This window comes from Pelecanus crispus, chromosome 9 (assembly GCF_030463565.1).
Source record: "Pelecanus crispus isolate bPelCri1 chromosome 9, bPelCri1.pri, whole genome shotgun sequence".
In the NCBI taxonomy this organism is placed as follows: domain Eukaryota; kingdom Metazoa; phylum Chordata; class Aves; order Pelecaniformes; family Pelecanidae; genus Pelecanus; species Pelecanus crispus.
Genome location: NC_134651.1, coordinates 20,950,097 through 20,973,386, shown reverse-complemented (window position 1 = coordinate 20,973,386; position 23,290 = coordinate 20,950,097). Strand labels below are relative to the sequence as shown.

Genomic DNA, 23,290 nt, shown 5'->3' with positions numbered 1-23,290 from the left:
AGAAAAATAGCTATGGCAGAGAAACCATGTAATATGTGCATTGGAATGTCAGAAATACTGTTTAATAAAAACTCTGCAGTACAATGCACACTTCAAACAATTTCTAACTATGAGAATAATGATGCCACTAAACTGCAATTTTTAATCTATTTTTGAAGTACACTGACAAGAAGAAAAAAGTTCCAGGGTAAGAACTAAAAATTTCATTACAGTAACAATTTTTTATTGCATGTTTAAAATGCATTTTTAAAAACAAATAGTGCACACTGGCTTCACTTTAATCTCCTGAAATATGCCCTTGTGATGGGAAGCCCTGGGGCTACAGATCCATCTGTGATGTTTATTAACAAAATATAATCCCAGTACATTTCCCCAGGGGACAGTATTTAATTCCAAAAGATTGTCAACCCTGTACTCTAACACACTTGAATTAATTGTGTACACTAAATCCATTTATTTTAAACTTATTTTGTCTACATTTAGTGAAATAAAAACATCGCCCTGTACAATCCACCATCAGCAGTGAGTACAACAGCAAAAATTATTATACAGTTTATACACACTAAAATCTTTTCCTTTTTCCTATAAAGAAACCAGAACAAACCTCATCAATATAGAGTTTAATTTAGAAGAACTCAAATTACAGAAGGGAAAGCCAAAATTATTATGGTCTTTTCTGAGCCCCGAGAAGTTCCTGATTCATGTTGTTGGAACAGTGAGTGCAGCTGGAAGAGTGAAACATGCTCAAGTTGTCTTCTTGGGCCTTCAAAAAATTACCAAATATTTAAATTAAACATGGCTAGTTAAAGAAACATTTGAAGCAGAGCAATATAACTGGGAATTTTGCCTTACCAGTTGTGGTTTCTTTTAAACCCAACTTATACAATGCGCGAAGTGCTAAGCAACACTACAGAAACACATTTACATCACCACTGAAGATCTGGGGAAATGAAATTCCAACAATTTTATTTTTTTTTAAATGAGCTGTATTTTCTAAATTTGTTTTTATTTTTCTGTTTTCATACAGTATTGAAAACAAACGCAGCACATTCACATTTTCCCGAAGAATTGTAAGGATGATCTCTACAGGGATAACGTTGAAAAGCTTGAAGCTCAATCAATTCATGTTGAAAACTCTCAAAAGGAGTAAAAGGCTTGATCTGAATGGTCTAGAACATGTATTGTGATTTAATAGAAGAGATGGTCGTCTTAATATTAATGATTTAAAAGAACTTCCCAGTTCATGCGAAGAGTATAGTCCAAGAATAAATCAAATTTTCTGAATGCATTTTATGCTACGTAAGTGTATACTTTGCGATCCTCAGGTGTTCGTGCCAAATACTCTCTCTCAATAAGTCCTTCAATACGTTTTTTAATAACAACTGGACTTGGTAAGAATCGGGCCTTCAGCTGCTGAGTTACCTAAAACATAAGATCAAAACCAATAATATAAGATCACAGGGCAAGTAAGATCATTAAGTATCCTAACTGACCAAAATAATCAGAAAAATAGGTTCAGACAGGGCTGGCTACAACCATGAAGCGTAAGAAGCAGTCCGCAAACTTCTGACAGTTTTTTCCCCCATCAGTTGCTTGCTCATTTTTGGGTACGATTCAAAGTACTGACCCTCTACACAGGCATGGTCACAACCTGAGAATCCTCTCAATTTCACAGCCCTAAGGGAGTTCAAGAGTGGGAAATGCATACTATTCCTGAAGCTGTCAGAACTTAGGAGTTAAGAGCAGCAGGACTCTTTCTCTGCTGAAAGCTCAAATCTCTGAAACCTGGACCCAGCAGTCAGTAACAAGATCAAAGCAGAAAATAATTCATGTTAAGTACAGTGTTTTTTCTTGCCAACTGTTATTTCAAGGAATTTGGTAACATCATAATGGCACTAAAAGGAAGAAGGAAAATTAGATATACCCATGGGTACATCCTAAACTGAAGGGTAAGGATTTAGATGTCTTCAGATAGGCAGGGAGAAAAAAAAAACCAAAACAGGATAGATTAAATACCGCATCGCTCAAAAGCCTTTCAGAATCATGTTAGTGAGAGCTGTGTAACTTTCATGAATTAAAGGGAAAAGCAAAAAGAATTCCCAAGCCTGTATCAAAACCGTGTACAAGTATACCTCTGCTACTAGCACATTGTGTTGCATCTTCTTCCTAGATTTCATTATCCGAACTATAGCAGCTTCTATCTCATGTTTTCTGTCATCATCTACTTTCTGCCTCGTTTCTTTCCTTTCTGGATCAGATTCTCCTTGTTTGGCAGCAACTTAAAGAAAGAGAGTGTAAAGTATGTTAGCAAAATTAAAATTAATTTCATTGTGTAAGTGTTAGCGTCACTATTTATTTCATCTAGACATCAAGTTATATTTTCCTGAGTTTTGACATTCTCAAACTTGATTTTTTTTTTTTTTTTTTTATGAAAAGCAGCCACAAGAACATATTGACACTTGCTGGCATATTTTGATAGCAACTGACAAGGTAACAATCTGTTATTTAATTATTGCTATGTTAAAATCTGAACAGTACTCAAATCTGCTTACAGGCACCACCAACCCCCACGCTCCCATTAAATATTTTTCTCTTTAATATAGCAAATAATCAATTAAAATAAAAAAAGGATTGAAAATTTACTTCACAAACTAGTTAAATACTTTAGAAGTTCATCAGTCAGAAGAAACAGTCCAACTTTTTCCTCTCCAACTCAATTATATTCTTTGTATCCTGTTCTCCTCTTCTATTTATGCTTTATTTCTGCCCTTATGTCTAGCTTTTCTTACCCTTTCACCCAAGCATCATTATAACCAAGCCCTCCTCCCACATTGCTATACCAGTTTCCCCCCACTGCCCTTCTTCACTCAAAAGCCCCAAGTATTTATCAGTTTTAAAGAGATACACATAAGAAGTCTTCTGTGTAAGACTGAAACATAAAACCACAAGTATCAAATTTGCTCTAAAACCATGTTGAACCTCAAATCATATTCCCCTTTCACAGACATTTGTGGACTGGAAATGAAAAAGCAGAATTCCACTAAAGCTTAAACAGTTGTCACAGAATTTATTTTAATTATGCCAGGGATGTGCCCTGGGCCCTGATCAGAGGGTTCTCAACATCCTCATTTGGCTGCTGCGCTCCTGCTCACCAGAAAAATTCTCCAGAGACAGCAAATGTGTTGACACCACAGCACCCTGCATGTGCATGAAGCTTATGCAGAGGGATACATGCAGTGTAACGTCTGTAGGTACTACTGGGTTTCACACGCTTGCATCCCTGGACACAGCGTGCTGCAGAGAAGCCCAACAAGTTGTATTACGTGCAACAAACAGCATGTGAATTACCAATGTGCCAGTGATGCTGTATATTTTATGTACTGAGATCTGCGAAATCAGAAAGTATTTTTAGATGTACTAAAACTCAGAACTAATCTTCCAAAACGCTCTATGAAGTGTATTCACAGCAATGCTACAACTCAAAAATTATTTCCAGAGAGCCTTCTAGACAAAAGGTATCAACATTACTTATGCAAAACACAAACCAGCACTTTGATGAGCTAATGAAGTGGTATTGCACCAATCAGCCTCTCTTATTTGTTAAACCCGAATCATTGCCCAAAAACACTATAGCTACCTGGCTGTTGTGTCATGGGCTAAAAATGTCACTCAATTTCACAGCAGTACAGCAACTTACAAGGCAATTTTCCTATTTCTGAATCAATCAGTTGCATGTTTTTAATTTTACTATTTAATTTGAATTTTATTTGTCTTTCAACATTTCCTTTTAAGAGATAATTACAAATATTGTGAAGTAAAAGGCTTAACTATGACTTCCACACTTTTCTCAGTATTTAAATTTTCATTTTGATGCAACCAATCATCAACAAAAAAATATATTACTCTCTTCCTTTTACTTGTATGGACATCAATCCTGCAAAATATAATTTGACATTTTAAGGCAGTTTTAGGACTGCAAGACAGTGGAATATAAAGCTCACTTACCTGTCTGAATCTTGACTCTGTGTAGTTTAGATGTGAACTGATCATTCACTGTAAATATATGACCATTTTCTATTTCTTTTGATTTAGGCTCTTTTGTAAGAACACGTTGTGTTGGTTTGCCACATGCAAGGGACTGTAGGGCTCTAACCAGTTCTCTTTCGGGGATATCAGTTTCTTGTTGAATTTCCTAAAGAAAAATATCTTAATTAGTTTATGGCTATGGCAGAAGTATCATGTTTTGCAAACAGCAGCACCAATTGCTTGAAATATCCACCTTCAAGTGTGCAAAATAATACTATGACAGTTGAGGCTTGAGAGGTTAGAATTCATTCAGTAGCGAAGTCTCAACACGTACTGTGCAAAATGATCCACCTGGGTCAATGCACAGACAGTGAATTCTGTCAAATAGTCACCCTGAGCTGAAAATAAGACAAATGAATAATCAGCTGTTTCACTTCACTGTAATTTTTGAGGAGGCTGAAAGGATTTGTTCACTGTCTCCAACATTTGCTGAACAGAATGAAATCAAGCCTTCTAAGTAACTCAGTGACGGAAAACATCCATGATGTTCCTGAACATTCCTGAAGAACTGCATAAATGCTTTTGCATTCAGCAGCACTGTTGAAAATAAGATCTTTACGAATGGAAGCAAACAAGGTCTAGTTTTACCATAATATAGAAATACTCTAGATTAATTACACATCCTTTCTGAATAACCTGAAACAATTTATTTACAGCCTAGATGCCCTTGGCTAGGACTTCTCCAGGTGAAATACAAAAAACCCATCACAGTGCAGCAAATGCATGAACTTTGAAGAAGCACGTTTGTAAAAACATGTACATAACTTGTTGCACCTCTGTCAGTATTCTTAAGAGTTCAGCTGAGAGCTGTACATTAGGTAAGTCACCAGTGATCATCAGTTAGTAAGCAAACTATACTGGATGCAGAATGATGTTTTAACATCCTCTAGGAGTAGGCCAACTACTACTGCTTCCTCAAACCTAACTTATTTACTGAGCTCCCATTCATTAGAAGTTCATTTTAGCCTTATCTTTATTTTCTTCCTTTTTCTCGTTTGAGGAAACTGCAGACATCTGATTTCACATTCCCATTCAGACTCTTGAGAGACCTCTAGCAGCCAAAGATTAAACTACCAAATAGAAAAAATAAACTCCACAGACATGTAACTGTCTACAAGAGCTGTCACTTTCCCAGCTTCCCCGCCTTTGACTCCAAGAGCAGTAGCAGGCTCTTCCACTGTCCCCATAATTCCTAAATGCTCATGGCACACAAGTCAAACCGATGACCTTCAGGCTAAAGGCAGCAGTAACAACTCCCAGTGATCAAAATACTAAGATCTGTAAAGAACTATGAAGAACTTGTTAAAAGTTCTTAAAACAGTGACCAGAGGGGGGGGGGGAGGAATAATAAAAATAAATTAAAAAAGAAATCAAACTTCAGAGTACAACTAAAATCTATTAAATTATGTTATTTCTTGAGTGTACTCAGGTTTTTAAAAAAATCAAACCAGAAAAAAATGACACTCTTCTGTGACCACTGACAACATACAATAAAAGTAATTTGGATGTACTGGCCTCTGCTTGGACTTCGTCATTAATTACAGTGCATCTCATATACAATCTCAATACCAGGTCTCTGTGATGCCAAGGCTCAAACTTGCCTTACTTTTCAACTACAGACCCAACACTACACATGCAATGTTGACTTTGTGAAATCATGTAAAATACTGTTTTTGACATGAGCTCAAATTAATTTTAATGAATAATCAGTAAATCTAAAATTTAAAAAATTCAGAATTTTTGATACCTACAGCTTATGGATGGTTGGGTAATAAAGTGTTCTTAAACTTAAGAGTATTCTTAGCATAATGCATTCAGAAATATTCATAGTATTTGAAATAAGTGACATGTATCCACATATTGTAACTACTTGCTAGTCTCAAAATGCCTCTTCCCCAGCAGCTCACAGAAAGTTACTATTTCTTCATTTGTTGCTTTATTTAAAACACAATTGTCACCTTCACACATTTTTTCCAGATCCAGCACAAGGTAAAAACCCCAAACTGCTATAATCCTTTACATGGTCACAAACAAAAAGTCTTACTGAAACGGGTTGATCAGCATAAATTTAACAAACCAAAGGAAGGTGACACTTAGATTTTAGGACTTAGATAAATGTAAAGCCTCAAGGCTACAAACCAAATCCAGCTTACTAATGACGTAATGCCTGTGAGATGCAGGCTCCCACACTTTGATTTTTGACCAGCACCTAAAATTAATCCTTTCAAAATTAAATAACTTCTACAAGGAAAGAGATATACTCTGTTTTGATGAAAGTGAAACAAAGAGCTAAAATGGAATTAGAGTTTTTTTGACGCTAATAGTCCATATTACTAACCACTGTGTATTTCTGTGTTGATTTTACTTCACTCTGTAGCATTACAATTCAGCCACTAACGTATGCAAACCATTTGGGTTTCAGAGTTTATAAGCTAGCATTAAAATAAGAACCTCAGAAAGAATTGCACTGCAATATGCTGCCTCAGAAGGCAGCAAAAACTTTGAGTTGGATAAAAAAGAGTAGCTATGAATGTAAATAGGGATAACAGATGTTCCTGTTCTCTTTTTCCTTCAGTCTGTAGCATATAATTTTTCTAAACATCTTTTTATAGAGACATTTGATGTTAACAGTGAAAAAAGTATAGGTTTTTTCCCCATCTCCAAAAATGCCTTATCTTAAAGGCCACACTAGAGTTGTGCACAAGAGCAGTACTGATTACACAATCTTAGTTCTAAAAATATTACCAGGTGAGCTCTATCTGGAGGCTACAAGACAGATGGTTCTAGGCATGGAACTGCCTCCATTCAGTTCTACACAAAGAAAAGTTTATTAGAAGGAAAATGTGCAGAAGGAAATTAGAAGGAAAAACATCATGTCATTTTGTTGAACTGACAAAAAAAAAATTATTTTTATTTACAGACTTCAACTTGTGTATCTTCCAAAGCAGAGATCAGCAAAAGAAAAAACAGGTAAGCCAGTTATAAGTTCTAATCTCTCATTTTTGTGGAATTATTCAACAACTTTACCTCTACTACAGGTGCATTTGTATTTCTTGTTTGTTACAGAAAGAACCAAAAATTTTCTGCTTATTTTTGACATCATCATTAAAAAAAAATTTACATTTCACCTTTTAAAATACTGAGATGTACTGTAACAGAAAAATAGGTTGAGTACTAGGTGAGAGTCATTAGAAAAAATTGAATTCTTAAAAAAAAAATTAGCATTCATTGAAGGCTTGCATGAAGATCCTTCAATTCAAGTAGCACTAAACTAGACCCATATGGCCACTGGTTCTTTTGCATATATAAATAAAACATTGCTGTACAGGAATACAATAAGCTCATACATTTCTGTGAAGGAATTTTCCTGTGCAATAATCCTTTAAGTTTCTGTAGCATCTTATGCACAATTTTTGCATCATCATTATCCCATTTTTCCCCTCAATCACATGGCTTAATGGCCATTAGGATTATTGTGAGCATCTTGTCAAGTTTGCAATTAATAATCACACTGACTGCAAAACAAAACATCAAAGTCTGTTCAGCTGTGAAGGCAACTTCAAATTAATCTGTTCAGCTGTGAATCTGCAGAAACACTTGTATATCAGACAGTTTTGTGCTTACACAAGCACACACCACAAGTCATCTCTCATGCTATGTTGCAGTAAAAGCACTAATTTGGTATGACAGAGAAATAACAGTTGCCCAGCGTTCAGCAATTAATGATGATATTCAATAATCAATGAACAAAGACAAAATTCATTCTACTCAGAAGTTTTCATAAGCTTTCCTGGCTGGAGTTAAAGACAACTCCCACACACTTCACCAAAGAAACCAAACAAAACACTTATGCCTTCTTAATGTTTTAGTTACAGTGGGACACAAAGTAAGAGTTTAGGAACTCCCAGACAAGAAATAAACAAAACATACACAACCTAAAATAACACAGACATATTTCTTTATCATCTAATCTTAGTAAAATAAACTATAATTTAGAGCAAGTATTAGAAATTGTATTTTTCACTGCTCTACCAAGAATTGCTTACTCATATATGGGTGAGGCTCTGCTACTGAGAAAGCCTACAATTCTGTGGAATAAGGTAGCCACCAGCCCAATTTCAACACCAACTTCAAGAAAAGATGAGCTGTTAAGTCCGCCCCCCCAAGTATTCTGCAGAGAAAGTACTCAAAGCTGTAATGCTCCTGCAATAGGTTTCACAACACACATGACATTCTGTGCACTAAAATAATCTTTTTTTGAACTACGAGTAGTTTATTAAGAGCCTCTTATCAAACCCTGCCTTCCTTAATCTCAACTGAGACTGTTGCAAAGGAACATTCCTCATTAACAGGCTACAAGTATGCCAAATAAGATGAAAACAAAATCCAAACAAAAAGGCAAATGATTACTATGCACAGCACACTCAAAAGTAGATGAGAAAAGCTGAAATCCACTCTGTCTCAAACTGCACCCATACTGCTTTTCAAGGCTGCCAGTGCTCTCTCGCAAACAGACGATAACATCTAATGAAACTATTAATTGACATTAACAATACAATGCTCAAACCTCATAGCACAAGATCCTCCTCCACTCAACAAAGGCTTCTTCCTCATCATCTATCAGCTGCCCAGTTCAACCTTTTCCAGCAATGCCCCTCTAGTCTCCTTGTTAAGAATCTGTCTGGATCTTCTTCATTGTCCTTTCCGGCTCACCAGCTCAGAGAAAGGATGAAAGTTCTTTGATTCATCCTACAGCTCACTCCAGCCTGCCAATTTAAGCACTTCAGTGTTTAAGAAGCCAGGATACAAATGCTTCTCCCCCCCTTTGAACTCTAAATCCAGTTTCTCAAAGATAAAATGAGCAAATGGAGCCACCTGCTGCATTCCAACTTCAGCTGTTCTGTGGCCTAGGAATAACCACAGTCACAACTCTCTCCAACATTTCTTAAAACTTCTGTTCCCAAATAATTTCCTCCCCTAGGATTGCTTCCCAGGTGCATTGCTAATGATCTGCTTCCTGTATTTATTGGCCTGATCCACACTCAAATAGAATGAGAGGCACCTGATCTTCAAAGGTCTATTCAAGAGGACAAGAAAGTGCCTAAAACAGTTATTTAAAATCAGGTGAGAAAACCACAATGCTTACCTCAAATGTATATTTTTCTCTGTTGTTAAAGAGCATTAATATCGTCATCTGGAAAGTGGAGACTTGCAATATGTGCTTCCGTGTATTTGAGCCAGTTACTTGGGCACCTCCTACGCCAACCTCCGAGCCATCTTCCTATTTTAAAATTACAAAACTACTCTTAGATTATTCTCCACTGCAAAATATTTTACCTCAGTAAGATGAAAATTATATGATGAAATAATTATCTAGGAGATCAGTCTACTCAAGTGATAGAATAGCATACACCTGGTGGCATAAACAGAACATCTCTCCAGGAGTTGCCTTAGAATCACAGGGTGATTGAGGTTGGAGGCACCTCTGTAGGTCCCACAGTCTAGCCACCACTCCAAGCCAGGCCATCTAGAGCAGGATGCTCAGAGCTGTGTCCAGTCAAATACTGAGCATCTCCAAGGACAGAGATTCCACCACCCCTCTGGCTCCTGTTCCACTACTTGCCCATCCTCCAGTTTTCTCTCTCTTCTCTAAAATTATCAACATATTTATCCTACAGTAATAGAATTTTAACATCCTCACAAATGCACATTATTAATACTTTGCATTATAAGAATTTTATTTTAATTTTGCACTGCCTTCTATGTTCCCAAGCATCATGCCATTACTACCTCTAGCTTAGCATTTTAGAACTGGTCTAAATCACTAGCAATTATTGTCTTGTATACATAAACATTAAACACTGTACTTCTATAAACTCTACTAAGATTCTCATGTTTGAAAAAAGCATTGTCTACATTGCTAGCACTCTGCATACAAAAAGCAGGCTAAACTTGGCTTAACACTTTTAAAAGTAATTTTTGTTAATGTGAAAGAGAAACAAGTTTCATTTCACTTTCAACTGATTCACAGTCAAAAAAACCCAAAACACTCAAACCATTGAGGTCTCTTCAAGATCAAAATTACGCCTTTTCTATGAGGTAACAAAGAGATGATGCTAAGTGATGCATTCAAATTAGATTTAGATGGGGGGGTGAAAACAAAACTGCTAGAAAGGAAGAATCAGACTATAAAGCCAATGGAAGACATCTTTTATTCTTACACTCGTAATGGGTAAAGCTTTTATTTTACAAAATTCTTAAGTTATTACAAATGTGCATTTGCTTACTTTTAAAGAGAGATACAATATTTTCATAATCTTGATACTTTACCTTTTTAACAGGCCCGTAGAAAGTAGCATTGAGATCTGCAGAACCCATATGATGCTGGAGTGTCAGCTGTCGCCCACTATGTTTGGCTAAATAAAATCTGTAATATAATTTAATCGAAAATTTAACACATAGTTCACATTTTGTATCTAAGAGGAAATTGCTTTAAACAGTTACATAGACTTTTCATAGCCATTAAGGACACCGAGAAATGTCTAACTTTCGCTTTTTCAAAACATTAACTCTTGACAGAATTCTAATTAAATGCTCCCAAAAACTCAAGCCTTTTAATGCGACTATTGCATTCTCTAATTTTTGCATGAACTGAAGAACAACAGTATGCTAACACGATTTAACTGTAATGGCAAAACATATCTGTAAGTTAACTTTAGAAAGTTTCTTCTTAAAACCTCTCCCTAAAAATCCGTTTTAATACATACCTTCTAAATATTTCAAAAGCATGTCTGGGAGCTGGAGGGATGTTGCACTTTGGTGTGGCTGACTGGGTAGGCCAGTAACCTGTTGTGAGGACCCGCACTGTAAGATCAACACCACCTAACGAGACCTAAGGACAATTGGAAGAAAACATCCACTATTTTAAAAGCAGATCACATTTCACCATTTTTCTGTATCAGTGCAAAATGTACAGAATTTTCACAGACTAAGAAGATGTATGTAAAAAAAAAAAATGTTTATAGACAAAGCCAGACAAATGAATTCATCACTTTCAGAGTAGATGCTCCAGCAAAAATCCTCCATAATATTTCCTTCTAGCATTTAAGAGTGTACAGAATTTAACAAAATAAATTCTTAACCAAGAACGAAATGTCTGTGATCCTAAACAGAACTCATAACACATATAACAATTCTTTTTAAACAGGTTTTTAACAACATACAGTAAAGCCAGGTTGCTAAACATACCAGTTTCAAAACAACTGTTTATAAATTTACTCTCTGGAAGCAGCCAGTAAATATTGAATATCTAATGTTAAACCATAGGGAGCCTTTCCTGCAATTTACCTCTGGACTGCAATGGAAACACATACTCACTTTTACACACACGACCTAGGCACTTTCCCTAAAAACAGCAATTACCATAAATATTCAGCACTGGTTAGGAAACATTCTACAACTGAAGTGCTGATCTATAAAGTAGATGCATTAGTAGGTGATAAACATCTAGCTACCAGTGAGGCATAATCCTCACTAGGTATCTCAACTAAGCCTAATATTATTAAACTAACTACTTTCAGCTCTAGGAGGTATAACTAATACCTTCAAAGAACACACATTACGGGCAAGAAAAAACAAAGCATACTATATCCAACTTGTTATAAACCCACTACTTAGAGCAAATTATATTTTAGAAGGTCAAAAACTGTCATATGAACTCAGAAACTTCCACTATTAAATAGCAGAGTAGCATTTCCATGCACTATGGAAGAGTTTTTGTATCATGCATGTTGAAAGCCTGCGTGCATCAGGAAACTCGCGCCTAGGAAACTCGCACCTAGGAAACTTCTGAAAAATCTAGACAGACTGGTAACAGGCTACTCATACAGAAATCCGCTTGATTAAATTTCATTACTGCTTAAGAGGAACAATTTGCAAAAGTATGTAAAGGTTTTTCTGCAGCCAACATTACTGCCCTGCTTCTAATTTCATATCACCAATGTCATGAGGCTCACAATAGAAATTCAAACAGGCATTTGCATACAGACAACTAGTTAATCTGTGAATCACCTAAAAAAATAAAAAGCTTCAACAGTTTTATCCCTCCAGCCAAAACCTAGGGAAAGGCCATCAATGCAGACAGAAAAATACAGAAAATATCTTTATCTGGAACTGAAACATCTTAGTTGAGATGGCAACAGTTTCCCAAATTTTTTTTGTCTTAGTCAGACCAGAACACAGGATTAGTTTAGAATGCTTCGCATCATACATTATACAGAGCACTGAGCAGTTTGTGACTTGCAAAACTTTTGGAAGCACTTTATTTTACAAGATGTCTTTTCAGCATAAAAGTGGTATGAGCTAATGAAAAGTGCCTTGAAGTGATCTAATCTTTACAAAACTCCATACTGAACTTTCAGGATCACAGTTGTAGAAATTAAGTTGGACTTTCCCTAGTGCTGAGCTTTCCACTTACTGAGAGCAAACCAATCATCACCTACGCAGTCCTTGGCACTAGCTGTATCTCAGGATATAGGATCCAGCAGGAGACTTTGCAGGTAGGATTATTTGGAGAAGAGCAGATGCTTGCCTCCTCTAGGAGACACTATATATATATTCAAGGTACACAAGTTGTTTAAAAAGGTGTAGAATGGACTATTTCATATAAAACACAGTATCACCAGCAAGTTAACAGTAACATAAAACCCCCAAAATCTTCCTGTTTATGTTTCTTCTCAAGTATTATTGACAGTAATAGAAATATATACACTTCCATCATAAATAAATACTCCAGAAATTTCATTAAAAGGCCATGACAAAAGGCAACCATCAGGCAAACTGCTGGTCCCTTGCCAAGAAAAAGATAAAGTTTCAAATAAGACCTAGCAGAATATCTGTTAACATTTTAAATTCATCTTATTAGCTATACATAGCTAAAAAGAAGATAGAGACATAATTTATTAACTCACTTAATGTAAAGCTGTCACATAAAGTACATGAATCTTTAACACACACAACCCCCCCCCACGTACAAGTCCTGTATGCTACCTAAAAAATGGGAACGCTCCAACAAATTCTTCTTGAAATTAGTATTTCAAGCATTCTAGAAGGAAAACACGATTACCCTCTAAAGAAAAAAAGCAGTAGTAAAGCTGCCTGTCCACAAACACTTTTACATCTATATGTGTGTCTACAACCTGTTCTGAAACTGCTTTAAAAATATCCCATTCTTTCACTCATGATGATTCACAGTACACTGATGAGGAAGATTTCAGCTGACTGCTTCAAGAGAGCAAAGATTTCGGATCACCCTGCACAGCCAGGGACATCGGACAGAGTACATCCGTGAACATATTCCTGGCAGATTTCTGAAACCGATTCAAACCTGCTTGATATACAGACCTACTTACCTGCAAACAGGCAAGTACTTGGCTGTTTATTATATAATATTAAGCACTACTGGGTATCAATATAGAAAAATAAGTATTTAGAGCAAGTAACTGATAATCTCAAAAGAGAGGCAATCTCTCCATTATGCAATATTCCAGAGGTCCCCTTTCACAACAAGCTGTAACACTTCTTGATTGAACAATTAAGCCCATATTTGGCAATTTGAATAAAATGGTACTTCTGCTTTTAATAAAGGCATTAACTGCGTCAGGAAAGTTAAATATGAGATGGTACATTTGTCGAATACCTGCAGCATGCAATATTTTATTGCCGTTAGCATAAAACACAGCTCGCAATGAAGATTACCGTTAAAGAATGAGAAAGGGAAGACTGCGCTGGTGACACGGCGTTTCTGAAACGAACACGAGAGCGGGCAGCTGGCCCCAGGAGCGTGGCCACGGCAGGGCGGGCAGGGGCGGTGGGCACAGCTGGGCGGGCAGGGGCAGCGGGCACAGCTGGCACAGCTGGGCAGGGAAGGCGGCCGCCGCCCGCCCCCTGCCGGCCGCAAGCGGGCAGAGCCGCCGAGCCGCGCTCCGCGGGGCCCTTTCAGGAGAACGGGGATACAACAGAAGTTGAACCAGGATTTTATGGAATGAAATTGGCACTGCTCAAGCTGCGGATCAGGCTTCGAACTCGCTTTTGCACTTCGGGAAATACTAACAAAGTTTGTAAGATGAGAAACGCAGTAAAAGAAACGGAATGAGGATGCTGACAACACCCTTCTTTCCACGCGCATATACTACCAAATTAAAAACCACAGGCCTTGGCAAAGGTCTAGGGTTTGTACTGACATAAAAGGACAAGCACACGGACCGCCACACTCTTACCCCGGTTGCCTGAAGATGTTGCCTGAACTCATCCATCGTTGTGTTTGAGATGCTCATGTCCCTGAACATTCCTTCCAGTTTAGACGTGAACTGACATCCACATTCAGTCTAAAATACACAAAATCACTTGTTGTGCCGGCACTATGAAAACAGAGCTTCTGATATGTGAACTGCAAGACTAAGAGTTACTTCATAAATCTCATAAAAATGGTATTTCTGTACATTTGGTTACTGGGATTCCCATTTGCATTACCTTCAGAACTTTAAAAAAAAAAATAATTGTTCATATAAGGCTCTAACCCTACACATATCAAAACTTGCTTTCCTTCTCTTTTCTACATTACTGTATTTTTGGTTTCTTTTTAGCTTCCTATCTCCCCTTAAAAGCTTATCAGACCAAGGCATACACTTTCACCTGCTTTTTGGCATGATACTGTAAAGGGAAATAAAAATCTTTATCAGAAAAAACCCCCAAAACCTGTGGTCCTAAGAGTGTATCATTTTAAAAGCTTACTGTAGATTACCAAGTGAGATGACCACACCTTTTGAGAATCAGGGACATATGCATACATAGATAACATGTGCACGAACACATGCATTTCAGTTGCACATACAGACTTTGTGCCTATTTCTAACACATACTCTGACATAAATGGTAAAGGCAAGCATGTTAGCTTCAGCATCCTCATCACTCTGCAAAGACATGAGAAGAGGGCAGTTCTGGTCTACTGCTTCACCTTGCAAATGTATGCCCTGTGACTTCTAAATCACCAGGCTAGAAGAGGTGGAGAGGTAATTGGGAAAGAATTAATACCAACAATTTGGAATTAATACTGATAATCTGGAGACATCTGATGCAAATAGGCTTTGCTCACTGATAGAATATGAAGGTCAAAAATGAGGATCAGTAAAGTTTGATTTTAGGATCAAATCACTCTGGTTCGAAAGTTCCCTAGCCACTTATCATGCCACTTAGCAAGAAGCTGCATTAGAACTCACTTCAAGGACTGTTCACCTTTAGGCTTTACTTTCTTCTTCATCTCTTGAACTATTTAATCAGTAAATTGAACTAAGCAAGGAAAACCTGTTTCCAGACACCGATATGATTTTTTTTTTAAATCTATCTCAAACTACTTAATCAAATGGAATTGAGTATTATCACCAGTCTGCAGATGAAGGCAACTAAAAAACAACGCATGCAATAAAAAAATCCTACTGTGAATAACGGAAGATCTAGGATAAAACACAGTTCTGTCTTCAAATCCAGTAACTAGGTAACAGGAGTTGTCCTTTTATTTGGAAAGTCTTAAATTTTTGGGGGGGGGGGATAAAGAAAGTTTTGTTTTCTAGATTGCTCTCTCATCACAGGTGTTTTCCAGTATTTCCTTCCTTTTATTTCCACAGAATTATTCAGAAAAGCCTTTCATCTTTTCTGTTGGGGCTTTAAAATCAAATCTGTATTTAACAGCAATCAAGATGTTTCTTATCTGTATATCCCTTATGTAAAAACAGAAGAAACCATATTTATGAAAAAAAAAAAAAAAAAGAAGTTTACAGATACTGTCTTACCTTTAATTTAGATATCATATTTTTCTCAGAGTCATCTGAAACACTCTTGTTTGTGAGAAGTCTTCTTGCCAAGTGCTGCTTGTAATAGCGTTCAAAAACATCTTTCTCTTGCATAAACCTAAATAAAACCATTGCCTTATCCAATATAGTTTCTACTTCTTGCTCTGTTAGCTGTAAAAGAAATAATTTGCTTTCATCTTCCAGCATAAGTGTCTTATACAACCTAAATACTTAAAGTAATTCACAGCAAGTGTAAGGTCTAACAGCAGCCTATAAAGAAGCCAACAAAACTGGTCGAACACGTGAACGACAGAGCCAAAAGAACAGTGCACAAACTCAACAGAGCAGAGAGAGAAACAGATCTAAAATGGAGGGAAAAAGCAATTGTGAAGGAGAAGGGAGACAATGGATAGGCAGAATGCCTGGTAAATATAGTAAAAGTGTCTGGGTAAATTTTAAAGTATTTTAGAAAAAGCACAGATGGAAACCAGTATTAGGAATATGAAAAGTTAGCTTGGAATGAAAGCTTTTAAATGTTAAGCCTGTGTAGTGCCACAACAAATAAAATTATTACTTATTTTATAAGTAGAATTTACTATTTGATTCCCAAAGCATACGATGCATACAATAATATTCAGTTTTATTCAGAGCCACTGAAGCCTCAGTCAGACTATCCTGTCCAGTTCCAGGTGCTGCACCTCAGGAGATTTCATGAAAGAAGCTATGAGGTAAGACTGAAGTAAACAGTTGTACTTAAGCTAGAAGAGACAGATGTGGTAATAGTCCTCCATTGTGTAAAAGCAGTAAAAAGAAGCAAGCCTTCCCCTACCCAAGTGACTTAATAGTCAAAAGAAATTATTAGATACTGAGAATAACTGCCAAACTGTAAAGATACTTAAGGAACTGATATTTAAGGCTTCAAAGGAAGGGAGCTACAGAATCTCCTACAATCTAACTTTGTTTTTTGAGGGCGTATGTGCCAGAAGTAATCCAGGTATACTGCTTCAGAGAGGAGAGACAAGCCACACAACATCTCAAGATCTCCTTGTGCCTTACATTTCTGTAAGTTCAGATCTAAAGTGTTATGAGCTCAGATGTGTTACATCTACTTTTTTTTTTTTTAAGGCAGTATTGCCATTTAACTTCTTATAAAAATCATTCTTGGAAAAGTAGCTTAGTTTAATCTGACCCAAGTTAACAAAGAGAATGATCTTTTAATTTAACTTATACTTACTCCCTTGACTCCTTTTTTCAGCTTATCGTCAATAAATAATGAGAGGTACTCTGGAGACCTAGAGTTGAGGTTGAGGAAGTACTCAAAGTCACCCGCAATAGTCTGTTTGAAGAGTCGATCATTATTGAAAGATTCTTGAAGAAAGCGGTCAAACCTACTCTTCAAATCCAGTAAACCCTTTAAAAAAGAAGTACAAACATTTTAATTGATTTGAAGTTGCAAGCTCTAAAACAGTAATAACAGATGAAGTTGTAGTGAAGACCACATCTACAGTCAGAGATTCTGCAAAGCTCTTTATGTTTGGCATTGTCAGAAAGTATCCGAAATTTCATTTCCGTTTTTAAATACCTACGGCTGCCACAAATCTCTTACGGAAGCAATTTTCAGATAAACTGGCTAAAATACTGGTGTCAAATATTGGTGCAGTTTGCTGTAATAGCTACTCAAAGATTAAAAAAAACTTTCTTAATCACCCTTGTTAAACAGGCTGATTTACCGTATTTTTGAATCCACAACTTAGAGAAGGTATTTGTTGTGGTTGTTAAGCCTCTTCTATTCCAAATAACATTGACAAAGTCACTATCATAAATACAGGATACAGGAAAGATGAGGCTAAGCACACACTAACTGCATCCCTAGAGCTACTAAGCAAATTTGAGGAGAAAACACACTGCAACAACAGGCCTAATCTTGTTAGGTTTTTTCCCACTCCAATTTCAAGCCAGGGACATGTTCTGCATTATTTAGTCACATGTTTCTTACTGATCTTTAAGAGTCACTGTGAACGTATGAAAGTCAGAAACAAGCAATAGCTCTCCAGTTACCACAGCATCATGTTCACAGGCCTGAACTGAACCACTTCCTCTGAGCTATACCATTAGATTCTTGACATCATTTTTAGGGTTTACACCATCTTCACCCAGAGTTATAACAACTGGGTGCAGAAGTGGGAAGCATCTTAAAATCCCCCGAGCACCTTGCTAAGTATGTATCATACATACAGGGTCTAGACATAACTAACACAGTGTTCGAGGTGGAGGGGAAAGAAAAGTTCACTCAGGAGTTAAATTTATCATGGATAACTACTGCTCACTGTTCAGGTTAAATAATCTTAAAGTCCTCGGTTTCTTAAGAAATTATTTATATGTGGTTACTTAAAGAAGCCATTCAAGAATTACTCAAGGAAGTAGTAATGTTTCTTAGGAACTCACCATCTCACTTAAAGGAATGGTCTTTAGACAGGCTAATTAATGCGTATTAGAAATTTTAAATTCAAAGTAAATCCCACTATCTCTCTGTTTACCAAGGTTAGCTTATACCTCCTCTCCAGGAGTACACCATCTGAACAACCTGGTGTTAAACAGGAGAAACTGTTAGTAACTTAAATACAACAGCACTTCAACATCCCTTCAAATTCTTATAAGTTTTAAATCTAATCCCCTGGCAATGCTTTTGCAATCATCTCATCAATTATGCTCAGGGTTTGGTGATGTCATGTTGCAGAAGCAGTGCTGGTCTATGATGAAGTTTTTTTTCTTGATGGTATAATGTAGCTTCCTTGTCTGTTGTCTTACTGCTATTTAAGTCCTGGTAAGATTTGGACAAACACGGCTGAGATGAGTGAGGTGGTTTCTCAATTCACAGGCATTTTTCTCTTCTTCCATCATGCCAATGGAAGTGGAGGATAAACCTGTTTGAGGATTTAGCGGTAACCAAATACCAATCCCTTCCGTAGAACATCTTCATGAGATGGTTAGGGTACATACTAATAGGCTCAGGATGAGCTCTGCCAAAGCACAAGCAGTATGGCTGTAAGTCTTCTCCAGCTTCATTATGCTATTCGCCTTTGTAGCAGGAAACATTGATAGCATCTTTATAATTAAGTTTTTAACTCTTTCTCAGTTAAATTTTTTATGATACCCCTTTAGGTCCATTGGGATTTAAAAGGAGTGAAAATTACTTCAAAGTAATCCAGACACTTATTTTAAAAAAAAAAAAAAAAAATCATACCACCACAAAAAACATAACAGCCCTTAATCATTAAACCTAATAAATTTCAAAGAGCATTCTCTCTTCTTTTTAACAATCCTTGGAGAGGTGATTCTTGTCCAAGCTTGGTAAGAAGTTTGCTTCAGCATTGCCAGAAAATCAATAATCCAGTCAAAAATGTGTTTATACTCAAATGGCTTCTTGTAATAGTAACCAGTTCTAGCAAAGTTACTGATTTCAAACAAAACAGCAGAGATGTTAATAGACACAGAGCATTAATAGACACAGAGCATTAAGTGTTTCTCACAAAGACTTCAACTATACATTTAAAACAACCAACAACTTAATGTTTAATGAATACAGATTTGCACATGAAGTATAAAATGTCTTCCAACTATAAAAACATTTCCTTAAAGTTCAGTGAAATCTAAAGACTTTATGTGCAAATTTAAAACCATCTTCTCAGAGATGATGGGAGAGAAAGATGACAAACACTCCTGAAGCATATTTTGTGATCTTGATAGATTAATGGTACATATCACTTCTTAGTGAGAGATGGAGAATAAGAAGGAACACTTCTGTCTTCCAATACACAGAAATGTTTTTTTTCTCAGGGAGACCGAGAATGAAGCAAGTAATTTGTTATGATTTATAACACATTCACCTCTCAGCTATAGTTAATCTTGCCATGAAATACTGTCATGTGATTTTTGCCTCAATAAACATTGATAGCTAGCATGACATAAAATTAAATAAAATAGACTCTATAAAAGCTATTTGCCAGCAGACGTACAACTCCCCCTGGAAGCAAATATCATTTAGGATAATCCAAAAAGTTCCCAGCAGTTATATAATTAGCCTATGTTGTTTAGTAAAAGCAGCTACCAAAAGCACAGAAACTGAGCACATACTTTCCAAGCAACTTAGGTGAGAGTTCTAAACATGTCAGAAAATTCAGAAAAATGTATATTTTAAACAAAATTATAAATGTAGCTTGCTAATAATAATCCCTTCTGAATCAATATGAAGGTTTACCTTATTAATTATGTAGTTAACTGCTACTCTGGGGAATGCAGGAAAGATGGAAGAAAAGTCAAAATATTTAACTACCTGAATGTAGTCAACTGGATTCTTTCCTTCTCCCTCTTCAGAAACTAGTGCTTTGCCTTGCTCTCTCAGGTATGAGCTCATGCACTCGCACATTGTCTTTAGACCATTTGGCACACGGCTAAACAACTTGTACATGCAAGCAAGGTCTGGAAACAAGAATGAGATATTATGCAGGACACTCTCTGTCTGTTATACTTCTGTAACTCTTTCATTTCATAGCAAAAGATGACAGTAAAAGTTCAGCCATTTGTGCCACAAAAAGCATCCTGTAACAGCTCAGACACTGGAATCTTCTGATGTCCCCTTCCCTTTACCCTTGACAACATGCTGACCACAGCAGCCACAAAATTGAAAACAAAGGTTGTATTCAATTATTCTAGGTTGTCTACAGCTGATCCCCAAGCCAGCAAAAGTTGATGCTTGCGCTAAAGGATAGAGCACTTAAAACTTCAGTAAGATTGTTTTCCAGTGGTATTTAAGAACATAGCTTCCAAGATCATCATCCCAAAACCCAAATACTGTGTTAAGTATAACAAAAATCTAAGTTAAAGCAAATAGGACAACACTAGTGAGATGCTTGTTTCTGCATTAAAAGCAAAAACTGGTAAAAATTGGAGTTTAATTCATATTTGTCTTAAAGTCAGACATACAATGTTACACTACTTTGTTTCATCCATCTAAAATCACTGTAAGTGGCTTAGCTTCAACATGGCTTTCCAAAACAGCAATCCATCCTTGTACTTACAATGCAGCAAGTATTTCCTCTCTAGTATTTAACTAAATCAAACCAAGGCCTATGGAAGTTAAACTAATTCCTGTATCTTATGAATCCCCTTCAGTATCATTGTACCCTCAGCCTGAAGGCTATCTTAACTGGATATTAAAGAAAAAAATATTAAGTATAGTATCATCACTTTCCTTTTCAATACAGATACTCTCTTTTCTTACAGCTAAGAAATTTGCTACCTTTGTCACTGACTATCACCTAGTAATTGTGAAGCTGCTTTAATGAACAACAGCCATTAATTTAAGCAGCGTGTTCCCCATTCTCCTGGCTTTAGCATGAGCACTGATTTCTAAATAGAGATATTATAATCACTCTGTTCATTGTGCTGCTTTAGAAACTTATGTTCTATCTCTTTCCATAGTAACTTTCATTGAGTCATTCTGTCCCACATTAACCTCTGTCAGGGAAAACCAAATCAAGCCAAGCTCTTCTTTTTCAACCACTTCAATAAGCCGCTTCTTATCCTTTAAAAAAAAAACAGCCAACTTTTTTTCTGCAACAAAGCCCTCTCCCCAGGAATCGGTCCTGCAATGCTTCTATTAAATAAGTCTGTACCAGCACTTTTTAAATAACTGCCTGTGGGCCAAAAAACTTGGCTGCATTTTGACAGCTACATACTAGAGGAATGAAAGTAATAAAACGGCTCATGGAAAACAGGTAACAAAGACCACTACAATAGATTTGTACTTTTTTCTTAAGAGATAGTTGGCTTACCAAAAAAGTACCCGTATCTGGTACTAAATAGAAACAAGTTATACATATGGGCTCTGCTTTAAAAGACCTCTAAAAGTCTCTGAAGTAATATTCTCAGATGTTTGCAAAACAGAGCCACCAAAGTGTTTTACAATTACACAGGAACACAAACCTTAAGCTCCACTTATCCTATGTTTAAAAACAATAAGCAGTATCATAAGCATTTCTGTCTCCCACATGATGCAATCTTACCTTCTGTCTTCCCATTTTTCAGCATATGAACTAGCCCAGAGTTCTCCATTTCCACTATAGTTTTCATATGCTTGGAAATAAGCTCCCTCTCAACAACTTTCACAATTGGTTCTTCTGTTGATTTATCCAGACAATGCATCACCCGTTCTATTTCTTCATTAATTCTAGCTTCTACTTTCTTTATATATACAGAAGCACTGTTTTCAGCTAAAAATTTCTGACTTTCCATCTGTGATTAACACAAATTAATAATTTAGACTTTTTTTTTTAAAAGGGGAAAAAGGAAACATACTGGTTATTTCAGATCAGCATTGATAAGCAAGTTCAAATCAAACCCAGCATGTCCAGCAAATGAGATCGTTATACACCCAAGATTTACATACATGCTTAACACAAAATAAAGGCTCTATTACACTAACTGTGTTACATACATAAGGGGGTACACGCAATATGAACATGGTATTTTTCATACTAAAACAACCTAAGCCAACCTAGTTTCCAGTTACCAATTAGAGTTTTAGCCACAGGTCCAAAGAAAACAGAAGGATGGGGAGAGGGAAGAGGCAAAGATTCCTTTCAAAATACCAGTTTATGGCATATTTACGAATTGTGAAGATCAACAGTTCTCATTATTCTCATTAGTGACAATGCTGAGCACATTATTTCATGTCAAACTGTTTTTATCCATACTGGTCAGCATAGTCTTTTGGAGGAAAGACTTTTTTTTTTTTTTTTTTAAAGACAGAGCTAAGAAATAAAAGTTAAATGAAAGTAATTATTTTTCTTAATTTCATGTAGCACCAATAAAAAACAGAATGCAATTACTTTTAAAAGGTTATGCAACTTATGCTTCTCATTTTCAAAAGAAGTTTGGAGATCGGAGGATAAGACAGACAGTCAATCTTGCATAAGAATTGGGAGACTGACAAATTACCTTACCTAGGTATCTTTGAATATGTTTTATAATTTCTATCAAGTTCCAATGATAGAGGAGCATGATTACACTCAACTGGCTTTTTTCCTGAAACTACCTCACAAAAAAACTCAGGATATATTTAAAATGTGTTATTCAGTGGTTGGTCAACAACTGGATAGCCACTTGGATACACTTAATTTTGACTCAGTTCATTTTATTACAAAATGTAACTCACAAATGTAGAAACTATGAAGGAAACAAAGCTTACTCAACGGCCATCTGACAAGTAGTCTCCCCTCTCCATTCCCAGCCTGAAACAGTTTGAACCTTTCATGCTATTGGTATTTCAAAAAGACTGTGGCTGCAATGCAGGGATA

The 23,290-nt window shown here is 36.4% G+C and overlaps 1 protein-coding gene across 3 annotated transcripts in view; it reads right to left on the bottom strand.

The window, feature by feature from the left end:
• Nucleotides 1-221: 221 nt before the first annotated feature.
• The window catches only part of CUL3 (cullin 3), a 57,795-nt gene continuing 34,726 nt past the window's right edge, over nucleotides 222-23,290 (bottom strand). For all 3 annotated transcript variants that reach the window (XM_075716223.1, XM_075716225.1, XM_075716224.1), the window contains 11 exons: nucleotides 21,998-22,226; nucleotides 20,266-20,411; nucleotides 17,167-17,343; nucleotides 15,933-16,103; nucleotides 14,364-14,471; nucleotides 10,854-10,978; nucleotides 10,417-10,513; nucleotides 9,233-9,367; nucleotides 4,006-4,192; nucleotides 2,133-2,278; nucleotides 222-1,422 (listed from right to left, as the gene is read on the bottom strand). In XM_075716223.1, the coding sequence (XP_075572338.1) occupies nucleotides 1,291-1,422; nucleotides 2,133-2,278; nucleotides 4,006-4,192; nucleotides 9,233-9,367; nucleotides 10,417-10,513; nucleotides 10,854-10,978; nucleotides 14,364-14,471; nucleotides 15,933-16,103; nucleotides 17,167-17,343; nucleotides 20,266-20,411; nucleotides 21,998-22,226 (1,653 nt within the window). In that variant the 3' untranslated portion in view covers nucleotides 222-1,290. The remainder of the gene's footprint in view (nucleotides 1,423-2,132; nucleotides 2,279-4,005; nucleotides 4,193-9,232; nucleotides 9,368-10,416; nucleotides 10,514-10,853; nucleotides 10,979-14,363; nucleotides 14,472-15,932; nucleotides 16,104-17,166; nucleotides 17,344-20,265; nucleotides 20,412-21,997; nucleotides 22,227-23,290) is intronic.